Source organism: Berghia stephanieae, chromosome 4 (assembly GCF_034508935.2).
Source record: "Berghia stephanieae isolate SIO BIC M18660-M18661 chromosome 4, UCSD_Bste_1.3, whole genome shotgun sequence".
In the NCBI taxonomy this organism is placed as follows: domain Eukaryota; kingdom Metazoa; phylum Mollusca; class Gastropoda; order Nudibranchia; family Aeolidiidae; genus Berghia; species Berghia stephanieae.
The window spans coordinates 3,898,618-3,910,395 of record NC_088363.1 but is presented as its reverse complement, the minus strand read 5'-3'; the positions used below and the strand labels follow the sequence as shown (position 1 = coordinate 3,910,395).

The following is an 11,778-nucleotide window of genomic DNA, read 5'->3' as shown; positions in this document are numbered from 1 at the left end:
GTTGAGGTAGTATAGAAATAAAGCTGAAACCTTCCTCTTTAAGACGATACAGTGACCAATGGAAAGATTAACATGGATGGAGAGAGCAGCTACAATCATCGAGGTTTTAAAAAATCTGTGACTGAATCACAAAATTCTATGCAAGCGTCATTCAGACTGCGGGACTTACTACTTACTTACTTTACATAGGGAAAATTTGTCTCAAGAGTCTATTCCAAGTGACGACTGGAATAATCCGGCGTTAGCCGCAGTTCAGCGCCGCAAAGTGAGCTAGGCAGAGGTGACTTGTTCAAGGCCACACAGCGCAGCGGCCCGGGGGGGGGGGGGGGGGATCGAACTCGGTACCTTTAGGGTAAGAAGAAGTAAAGACCGTACCGCTGAGACACGCTTTCCCATTTAGCAAAGTTACTATAGCTACAGGCTATCTCAGAAATTTGGAACCAATAACAAATCGTATTTATTCTGAAACTAATGACGATATCAATACCAAACTTGTTTCAGTTCATAAAGAAATTATTTAAGTTTTTATTTTGTTGCCACGTTAATTGATGGCCGTTGAATCGGTCAGAAAAAAAACCAAAACAAAAAAACACAAAAAAATAAAAAAATAAAAAGAACCAAAAAAAAAAAAAAAAAAAAAAAAAAAAAAAAAAAAAAAAAAAAAAAAAAAGAAGAAAAAAAGAAAAAAAAAGAACACTCGGAGAGACCTTGAGCGACGCACCAAATTACACGTCGAAATCCATTACAGCTATGTCGAGTGGTTTTTAAAAAATCGTTAATGTCTGTTAAGTCTTTGTTTGTTTTTAGCAGCTCTGGTTTGCTTTAAACAAAACTTGAATTATTTCTCTTTATTCTCCCTAACATTATGTGCTTAGCTGTGTTGTTTCTTTTTCTCCGTAAACTATTTTCTTATTGATCCAATTGTCTGGGACACCCTGTATACAAATGTATCCAATTTTATTTTTCATCAAGGTTCCAGGGCCACACGCCGCCAGGTGCGTCATAGTAACGTTGAGCACATCAATCGGTAATCTTGTGCTTCTCCTTGCAAAAGGGGCTCTTCACATCACACGGCAAGGTTCCGGTATTCTCATTGAAGGGGCGAGGGTAGAGGCAGACACATGGACGTACCTGTGTCTAAGTTGGAAAGGCAGGGACAGTAACATCTCAATAGACCTTTACTCAGATGTGCGAGGTAAGTTGAAAGGGTCCGGGCAATACTTGCAGACATTGTGCGGCTTTGTTCTCTTTTTTTTTTGCATTTTGGTGTATCAAACAAAAAAAAGAAGGGGAGTTATAGAAGGGGTATGTGTACACTTTCGCCAGACTTCAATAGAACGATGGTTGGGAGTGGGAGTTGGTTGCGCAATTTGGCCAAAGAAGGGAAGAGTGGGGGGGGGGGGGGGGAGGGTGCGACTTGACCAAATCCATAGTATAACGTGGTATTGTGCAATTTCTAATTTACTTACTTATACCTTTTAACTCCATCTGGAGCAGAGGGCGTCCGTCACGGAGCTCCATCCGGGATGGTCTCTGGCTACCACCTTCGCCTCCCCCTCTACTCCCCCCCCAAACTGCGACATTCGGACACTTTCCAAATTTTTTTGCGTCCCTTCGCCATGTTGTTGGTGGGCGTCCTCTTCGCCACTGATGGTTGGGGTTCCAGACAAGTGTGCTGTCCTTGTGATGAATGGGTCTCTTCTCAGGGCGTGTCCAGTTTATTTCCATTTTCTTTGTCCTATGATTTATGCAATAGTTGGCAATTGTCCAATTTCAGGCGTTATGTCTCGTTGTGTATGTAACGTGTTAGTGTTGGCCAGGGACTCTTTGTAAAGCGATTTGAGAAAGTTCAGTGGATATTGCGATACACACACACACACACACACACATATATATATATATATATATATATATATATATATATATATATATATATATATTATAAAAACAAAAACCATGAAATAATAGTGCTCAACGCTTTGATAAACGGAGCTATTTATAAAATATTTCAAGTAAAATTATGATCATTTTCTACAATATTGTTTCAAGCGTTAGCTTTAATTTCCTGATGACAGCTAACGCTTGAAACAATATTGTAGAAGTAGGATTCTCAAGTTTTTTCCCAAGAGAAATGCAAGTCACTCTTTACAATTAAGGCATTTATTTGGACTCAGATTTTGGAAATCGGGCTTAAAATTGAACCTTTGGTATAGAAGGAACAAAACGGACGTCCCTCACCAAATTGTGATTAAGTACGATGACAGAATGTGAGTAAAGAGTATTTCCCAAGGACTCAAAGAAATGCCGCCCAAAGAAGGACTAGAGCCCTCCTCCTAGTGGTTAAAAAAATTATTTATTAATAATATTTTCATCTCAATGTCTTCTATAATTATAGCATTCATTTAAATTTAAATCTGGTTTTTTGTTCCTAATTATTTCATACAGGTAGAAGGACCTTTAGTATTGATGACACTTTTCTTGATCCGCTAATGATCATACAAGACGTCGATTTCATCAGATTGGGAGGCGAGGGTACACAGAGTGACATCACCTTTGAGTTTATGAGATTTTTCGGCAAGGTTTGGATGGATGATTAAACCCCCCCCCCCCCCCCCCAATTAAAAAAACAGAAAAAAACAACAAACGACCCCCCCCCCCCCAATGTAAAATATATATCCTTTTCTCATTTTGGACCCTCTATTTGGAATGCCTTACCGCAGAGCATTCGTGAAAAAGAATCTTTGTCTATTTTTAAACGTTCGTTTAAAACATATCTGTTTTGATTTTAGTAGATGGTATCAGAAGCAAGATAGGTTTGGTTTGTGTTGTGTGTTGTGTTGTGTGTGTGTGTGTGTGTGTGTGTGCGCTTGTGTGTGTAAATGATTATGTTTCGGCCAAAGTAATTTGTAATTTAAGCGCTTAGAGTCTGGTGTCTCGGAGTAGTAATAGTAGTTTCTTATGGCTACACGTCCAAGTGAACCGTTTCACTCCAGTCCAGGTATTTTTGTCCTCCTTGATGGACGGTATCATAGCCCCCTGGCACGGCTGTGGACGGGCAGTGCAAGACCAAGTGGTCCATATCTTGTTTGGCACCACCACATGCTGTGCACTTGGGCGAATCTCGGTAGCCCCAGTGGTACAGGTTTGTCGCTGTCCTGCCGTGTGGGTATCGGTATCCGGACTGAGACACTGTCCCACTCCCGGATGCACACCTCCAATTTCATGTCTCGGAGTTATAGCACTATATAAGTTTTCAGCATTATTATTTTATTAAATGAAAAACACCAGCAATAAAAAGCAAAACCAAAGACCAAACTATAAAGACTAGAGCATTTATATAGAACAATATCCACTAAAAGTGATCAGAGCGCGTTACAAAGGGTTAGGTATAGCGCTATATAAGTTTTCAGCATTATTATTATTATTATCATTATTAAAGGTCCTTAACCCACAGCAAAACTTAGCATGTACTAAGAACAGACAAGAAGCATTTTCTGCGATATTACAGTTTATTTTTACAGACAACGATGTTGACGGCCAGGTTCTCATTTTACACCCAAGGACGGTGAGAAAATGTGAGTAAAGAGCCTTTTACAGGTACCTAACTACGCCCCGTTCAGAGCGGGGTCCTGAACCCTGGACCCTCTGTTCCAATCCGAAGGCGAGAGTCATGTCACTATACTATATTACATATTATCGTTCGGCTTCGATTCCGACAGGTATCCATCTCCCACAGTCCCAGGTTAACTCCCCACTGGTGTGCACTTCCCTGAGTCCCAGGTTCATTCCCCATTGGTGCCCACCTCTTAATGTGTCAGGTTCATTCTTCTCTGGTACACAACTCCCATAGTCTTGCTTCAACTCCCAATAGTATCCATCTCCCACAGTACAGGTTAACTTCCCAATGGTGTACACTTCCCTGAGTCCCAGGTTCAATCCCCATTGGTGCCCACCTCATAGTGTCAGGTCCATTCTCCTCTGGACCCAATTCCCATAGTCCGGCTTCAATTCCCACTGGTATCCATCTTCCATAGTCCCAGGTTCATTTTCCACTGATATCCTCTTCCCATAGTCCCAGGTTCACTCCCGATTGGTGTACACTTCCCCGAGTCTCAGGTTCACTCCCAACAGTTATCTACTTCCCATAACTTTGATGGATATTGTCGGGTTTCGGCAGAATTCGTAAAAGAGCACTAATTGCTTTTTTTTACGAAACCCGCCGATAACTATAGTCTCAGGTTCACTCCCGACCGGTGTACACTTCCCAATGTCTCAGGTTCACTCCCCACAGTTATCTACTTCCCATAACTTTGCAGGGTATTGTTGGGTTTCGGCGGGTTTTGTAAAAAAGGACTAGTTGCGCTTTACGAAATCCGCTCCCAGGTTCACTCCCCAATGGTGTACACTTCCCTGAGTCCCAGGTTCACTCCCCGCTGCTACCTACTTCCCATAACTTTGTCGGGTTTCGTCGGGTTTCGTAAAAAAGACACACCCGAGCATTTATATAGCGCAATATCCACTAAACGTGCTCAAAGCGCTTTGCAAGGGGTCCATGGCTAACAGCAGCACGTAACATGTAGGACGGGACATGACGCTTGTTAGGCAATATTACATTGTTATCGAACAGAGACAACGCTGTTAACAGCCAGGTAGTCATTTTACACCGGAGTACGGTGAGAGAAAGTGAGTAAAGAGCCTTTTCCAAGGGCTCAACTATGCGCCGAGCGAGGCTCGAACCCAGGACCTTCAGGTCAGAAAGCGAGTGTCATGCCCCATGACCACATAGCCGCACAATATAGTATAATGCTGACTGAGACCTTTCGCCTCAAAACAGTATTATGTCTGGGCGGACCAATACCCCCCCCCCCCCTCCACCCCAACCCCCCTTAAAAAAATCCAATCCAATTTTAACCAGTTCGCTGACGTATTCTTGAAGAACTCGTATTTTAACATTTGGCCAGAAAAAAAAAAAACTCGTCCTTAAAATATCAATTGGTTTAAATGACCCCCATCTTGGGGAAAAACTCTGAAATCTAGGACCTCTCAAAGTCTTTAATAAAGTCCCAGATTTGAGAGTTTTAGCTAAGACGAGGGTCATTTAAATCGATCAATGTTCGAAGGACGGGTTTTCTGGCTAAACTTTTAAATACGTGTTTTTCCATAGTATGGCATTATACTGTTTGATGTCTATCTGACCAGAAATATGAGATTTTAGAATTTAAATTTTGTCATTCGATGAAATTATTTTCATTTATAAAACGGTCACAGATAAAGCAAGAAAGACAAATACAATGGAAAAAAAAAACCCCATCCAAATAAATCTTCGACTAGGGATCGAACCTTAGACCTCCTGATTACCGGTCAAACGTGCTACCATGACGGGACAGAGGTACTATTGGGGATCCGGAATTGAATTTTGCCTGGTGTATAGGTATAGAGATTGATTACACATCGTGATGATATTATGGAAAAATCAAATTGTAGCACGTAGGTTGTGTGACAACCTTCCGATTAGCAAGTATGACAATGTCGATGGGAGGACTTGCACTTGCATTGAATTGATGCTAGCTAGTAGTTTCTCTCAGTAGTTTGAATACAATCAATTTTAAATTCATAAGATACATTTTCCGTTCTGAGCATTTGGAAAGATGTCTACGTGGGAAATATAATATACGATTAAATGCAGAAAATATATCTCCATGCCCAGCCCGAATAAAATGTTCCTTGGAGTTCTCTGAAGTAGAAAACTGTATTGTCAGATTTGAATAGCTCCGCTAATCAATTATTCAATACAAAGAAATAATATTTCTGCCAAAATACGCAGACATTTATTGGGTTTTCAATGATGTGAATTTTGATCGATACATTAGAAACCCCAGATCAACTACTTTAAGATAAGAAAAATATCAATTACGTTACGTATGTATCTTCCTCAGATCCGAACATGGGACGAGATTCAGTCGGATTTTAAAGACTACACAAACGATTTAAAACCACATCAGGTAATAGCAAAATATTACAGCCGGTCGGGACTGATATTATTATATTAAAGAATAATGGACATGCTAAAATTATAGAAGACATGTGTATGCATATGTGTGTGTGTGTGCGCGCCCGCCCGTGCGTGTGTGTTTGAGAGAGAGAGAGAGAGAGAGAGAGAGAGAGAGAGAGGGGGGGGGAGAGAGGGAAAGGAGACATTATATATATATATTATATATATATACATAATGATAAAAACAAAAACAATGAATAAATAGTGCTCAAATTCTTATTAAAACGAACTGTAATCAAACATGCTTAGTATAAATTTTCTTCAACGTCTACAATGGTGTTTACCGCTACTGTTATCTTCAGGAAGTGGAAGAAGATAGTTGTTGTTTTCTTGTTTCCGGTTGACATCGTACGTTTTCGGCTTCACAGTTATGATGGTTCGTATTTGCTTAAAAGGTCCTTGTTTCTGTGTCTGTTTGTCGATGTAAGTTCATTCTTTTGTTGAGTGTTGCCATGTTTGGTTGATCCTGTCCAAAAGAAGGGCGCAATCACTGAAATTACTGCGACCTAAAAAAAGGCAATCTAAGAAAATGTAATGACTACGCTACGTAAGCTCATAAGCCACCTAGCAAAACAATGCTTAACATAATATTACTTAACAGGATGGCAAATAAATCATATGAATTACTGGCAGAGGAATAGGTTGGCTTTAGACAAAACAGAAGCACAATTAAACAAGTTTTCAATAGCCGTCTGTTGACAGAAAAACACTTACAGCACTAACAAGAATTATCAAACAATTTTATCATTTTCAAAACAACCTTTGATAAAGTATATCACCACGACCTTCAAAATACACTCGGCGGCTTTGATTTTGATGATGGAATGATAAAAACAGTTGAATCACTCTATGAAAATGCAAGAATTGCCGTACTAGTTAACAATGAGCTAGGAGATCCATTCAGATTTAGAGTTGGTGTCAGACAGAACTGCATTATTTCCCCTACCCTTTTCAACCTATATTTGGAAAGAATAATGCAGAAAACCACCAGAGCACAGAATCAATTGGGGGCAGAGTTCTCTACCACGAATTGCAGTCACTGACGGATTGCCTATCGGAGACAGGTTGTGAATACGGGATAGCAATCAATTCTGAAAAATCGCAAATTCTAGCGATCAGTCGAGACAATCCTCAGATGAGAATTAAAGTCAATGGAGAAAACCTGAAGCGGAGAACCTCGTTTAAACAATTGGGGGTGTTGCTCACCAAAGACGGGACTAGCACAGCAGAGGTAGCAGCATCTAATGGTGTCACGCTACTAAGTTATGATGATTTATCCAGGACACAAACTCATTGCTGCAATCGTATACGGTCACAAACCCACCCGGAAGCTTCGTGACAACGCAACGTTCAAATAGATACTCTCCGGCTTCGGGCCCCATTATTCTCTAGTTGTTGATGCCAGCGTTCCCGACACTATATTAATGGACTTGCGAGGTTTTACATCTACCTTCTCAAAATTCTTACTTCTATCCCACTAGCTCAGCGGTGGAATAGCCAAGTGCCAGTACGGACGTCCTCAAAATCCCTTGATTAGCACCTCAAGTTGTTCCCACCAGCTTCCTCAATAGATTGTTGTCTTTCTCTATCTTTCGGGAACTCCTTCGAGACAAACACAATAGCCTTTGTGGTCAAACGTACCTAACACAAAGGTACTCGTACTTCGGATTAGGCTCATATAGGAGAACTGGTCCTTGACAAGGATGTTCAGTTAACCGGTTTGCTAGCTACTACATAGCTGAAATGCAATGGCCACCTGTTCATCTTCAGGTACCACTTGTCAAATTAGGATTTGAGTCTGGTGACGTCCTCACTGATACGCTCTCGAGACGGGTCCACACCTTACATTGGCAATTATTGTTTCTTTCTCACACTTTCGCGACATTCCAGTCAGGATCCAAATTTTTTATCAGTTGCCAAGCGTGATAGCTATGGTGTAAAAATTCGATCTCCTGCCACCGTTGCCTTCTTCCTTTTGCCAGAGACTGTAGCAGAGTAGAGGTGAACGCAAGGATTGGAATCGCAACGGCAGCCATGATGAGACTCAACAATACTCCATAATATACCATATTCAGTGCATAAGCTGTTATGTTAATTTGTATACATAACAAAAGGGTTACGTTTTTCATTTTTTAAAATGAATACACAGTCGAATGAAAAAATTATTTGTTGTTGTCATCATCTCAAGCTGGATTGATGAAAATTGACGCCAAAAATATAGGACATGCTAAATTCTAGTTAATTAATCTAATTTCTTAAATTGTAGCTAACTAGAATTTAGCATGTCCGACATTTTGGTGTCACTTTTCAGCAACCTACATCAATCCCAGAAAGGAGCAAAGGAGTCTTCAGAGTTTTGATCCGCCGTTCGCGAAAATTGAGACATCAGAGGTTTGATCAGTCGACCATCGGTATGTGGGTCGCATTAGACTTCCATTGTTTATAATATTAACATTTACCTTTCACAGCATTGGGTCATTCTGTTCGACGAGGGCTATGGTTCCTCTCTCTCCATGGAGGCAAGGCATGGAATATCAATGCAGGGATTTATCAAAGGCGCCGGCAAATGGATTTATTCTACAATTCCATTTAATGAAATTCTCATCCCAAAAACCCTTCGCCCTATCGTTTGGTCTACAGAAGCTGTTTCAGCTTGCTCCAAAGAATTACAGAGCAAGCTGTTCAAATCGCATTGCAATCATTTCGGTGCAATATATCAGGTAATATTTGAAAACTGTATACAGACATATCAAACAAACAACTCCGAGATAGTCCACCTTTCAGGTTCGGCGTTTGCATTTTATTGCCGTGCAATAACGGACAAGCGGGAGTGCATATTCAGAAGATACTTAGATTATAAGTTCTGCGCACCGCCCTATGATTACAGTAACATTTTGTATATTTTTCTGTTTGCATTGTCTGTGGCACTATTCGTTTCGATTGGCAGCGTCATTTTCGTTATAATGAAAAAACAAAAATACAAAGATGACCCTCCGGAAGCGAAGGAACCATCTGTTGGCCAGAAAGACGTAGATGGCACAGAAGATGTCGATAATACAGAGATAGACGAGGATCCGCAATCAGATTCGGTTTCAGAGACTGAGAGTGACAGCAGTTCTGACTATTCGGTGTAAGAAGAATGCAAATAAAGTGTACGATCTTTAAGTAAAAGTTCATCAGTTAAAAGTTCTTTGTCGATTTCCATGTCAATTTTTGCTGTTCATGTTTAATACAAATATATTGTCATAAAAAGCAGATACAATATACGAATTGGATAGTTATAAACAAAAATGAAAATAACAGCTTAAAAAAAAGAACCCAATACCAAATGCCGACCGTTTCGGTCTTCAAAACCCTTCTTTAGACAGCAAGAAATGCAATGAAAACATAAATATGTTACTAAAAATCAGATCGCTTCTCTGCCGTCGATCTTTTTAAAAGTATTTTATTTATGTTTTCATTGATTTTTTGTTGTTGGCTGAAGAAGGGTTTTGATCCCAAAGCGTTCTTGATTTGGTATTTTGTACATTTTGAAGATGTTTTAAAATTTTTTTGCTGATTACTTTTTACAGTCTTCAGCATCTAGAAGCTTACTATCACTTTGACTTGAATAGTTATGAACGAGATATTTATGAATTGACAAGTTGGAGATCCAAAACAATTTTATTTGTAAAAAAAAAACCCCAAAAAACCCAACAAAATATATAGCATTGAATACCCTCCCATCAAAATTCTAGTAAATCACAGATTAACGTTTTCTTAACTGACCATTTTCATTATTCTCCCGAAATGGCCGGCTTACACAGCATAAAAATTGAATTTTTAAACTCAAATAAGCTCTCTACAAAACAACTTTATGTTCTTATTGATTAAATCAAAGATCAATCTTCAAAGTTTGTAATGTGCAAAATAAATCTGATTAAGAAAGATGTATATTGTGTCGTAAAAAAACGTGACGATTATGCTGCAGGTGGTAAGGAGAGGGTTAAAACTACTTCGCTATTTTACCAAGAATAATAACTAGTCGTGGGTCCCAACAGCTCAGTTTTAAGAGTCAGAGAATTCAATTGACGAGTAAAGAAACAGACGTATCAAGGGTACAGTCGGTGAGATTTGTTTGTTTTTTCTCTCTGAAACTCCCCATTTCTCGACTATTCACTATGTAAGTGTAAGTGATTTGGTAGTTGATAGTCTTTTTTTTAAAATCTGGGGTAAAGTAAGCTACGAATAAATGTACTATGAAGAAGGTTGCGAGAAATTGTCCTTCACACTAAACGCAAACGAAACCGATGGACTCCAGATCATGGACCTTAAATCACTGGAATTATTTTTCATTTAAAAAACCCAAACAAACACAGGATGAAGTATTACCATAAGTAAGTTTGTTTGTTTCCATGCCAACCGTGCAAATGGTGTTACAATGGTTTGACGTCTTGATTATATAAATATGTGATGTATTATGTACATAAATATTATGAAATGTACAATTGAATCATAGGTCAAAATTTGAATGTCCTAATTCTTATCACATAGACTTTAACCAGTTAAGTGCCCTTCACTGGAGAAAAAAAAAATTGGCCATTGAACTCGTCCTTCAACTATCCATCTAAATGACCCTCATCTTGGCAAACACTCTTAAACCTGGGATTTTATTAAAGACTTCGCGGATGTAATTTGCGCCGTGTTCAATATCAAAGCATTGACAGTCAGGTTTGAAATATTGTTACCCATTTGGTCGCTGATCAGATTCACCATTGCTTGATTTTATTACATGGCAATACACTAGACTGCTCGAATGTGGACGTCACATTGATCCGAGAATCGGTATTGCTATCCAGAAATGCATTGCGTGGCACAATGGTATGATATGGTTCGTAACACATTCGCTCTAGCACACTTTATGGCGCTGTATTGGGGGGACAACTGGTTTATTCTAGTCCTATCTTAGAGTAAGCTCTTTAGATAAAAGCTGTATTGGGAATGTAAACGGGAATGTTATTTCTATTCCTCTTTAGTTTATAATTTTTAAAAATCCACCAAAAATTACGAATTTAAAACATTTTTGCCAGATATATTTTCCTTCAAATTCGCTCTATTAAAGTGAACCTCAAAATTGACGACAATAGAAGTGTCAGATTTATGAGTTCCTTATTTAGTTTTGGTTTTCTTTAGAAAATAATTCGTTTGGAAAATTCCCCATTGGTAGTTGATGAACAGCCAAAAGAGACATCAATATTTGTCTCATTTTATTAGAAAATGGAAGAGAAGCATCGCCATTGTGGGGAAAATGGAGTTTCCAATCGTTATTATTTTGAGATTTGGATTTTGATTCAAAGAAAAATACAGCAGACGTCGACGTATAGTCAGCGGTTACTCGAGGGAGACACATTTTCCTCCAATAATTGTTTATGATTATTTTGGCTATTTTCTGACAAAAGTCAAAACCCTAAGTCTTGTTATTATTATTATTATTATTATTATTATTATTATTATTATTATTAATAATGATAAAATAATAATATTATATAATATATTAATAATAATAATATAATAATAAAATAATAATAATAATAATAATAATAATAATAATAATAATAATAATAATAATAATAATAATAATAAGACTTAGTCTTTTGATTTTTCTACTACTACTACTACTACTACTACTACTACTACTACTACTACTACTACTACTACTACTACTACTACTACTACTACTACTACTC

The 11,778-nt window shown here is 38.6% G+C and overlaps 1 protein-coding gene across 1 annotated transcript in view; it reads left to right on the top strand.

Moving 5' to 3' along the window:
• The window catches only part of LOC144971667 (uncharacterized), a 77,656-nt gene extending 66,166 nt beyond the window's left edge, over positions 1 to 11,490 (top strand). The window contains exons 16-19 of the mRNA XM_078912741.1: positions 973 to 1,195; positions 2,446 to 2,579; positions 5,937 to 6,002; positions 8,521 to 11,490. Of these exons, the coding sequence (XP_078768867.1) occupies positions 973 to 1,195; positions 2,446 to 2,579; positions 5,937 to 6,002; positions 8,521 to 9,186 (1,089 nt within the window). The 3' untranslated portion in view covers positions 9,187 to 11,490. The remainder of the gene's footprint in view (positions 1 to 972; positions 1,196 to 2,445; positions 2,580 to 5,936; positions 6,003 to 8,520) is intronic.
• The last annotated feature ends 288 nt before the right edge of the window (positions 11,491 to 11,778 follow it).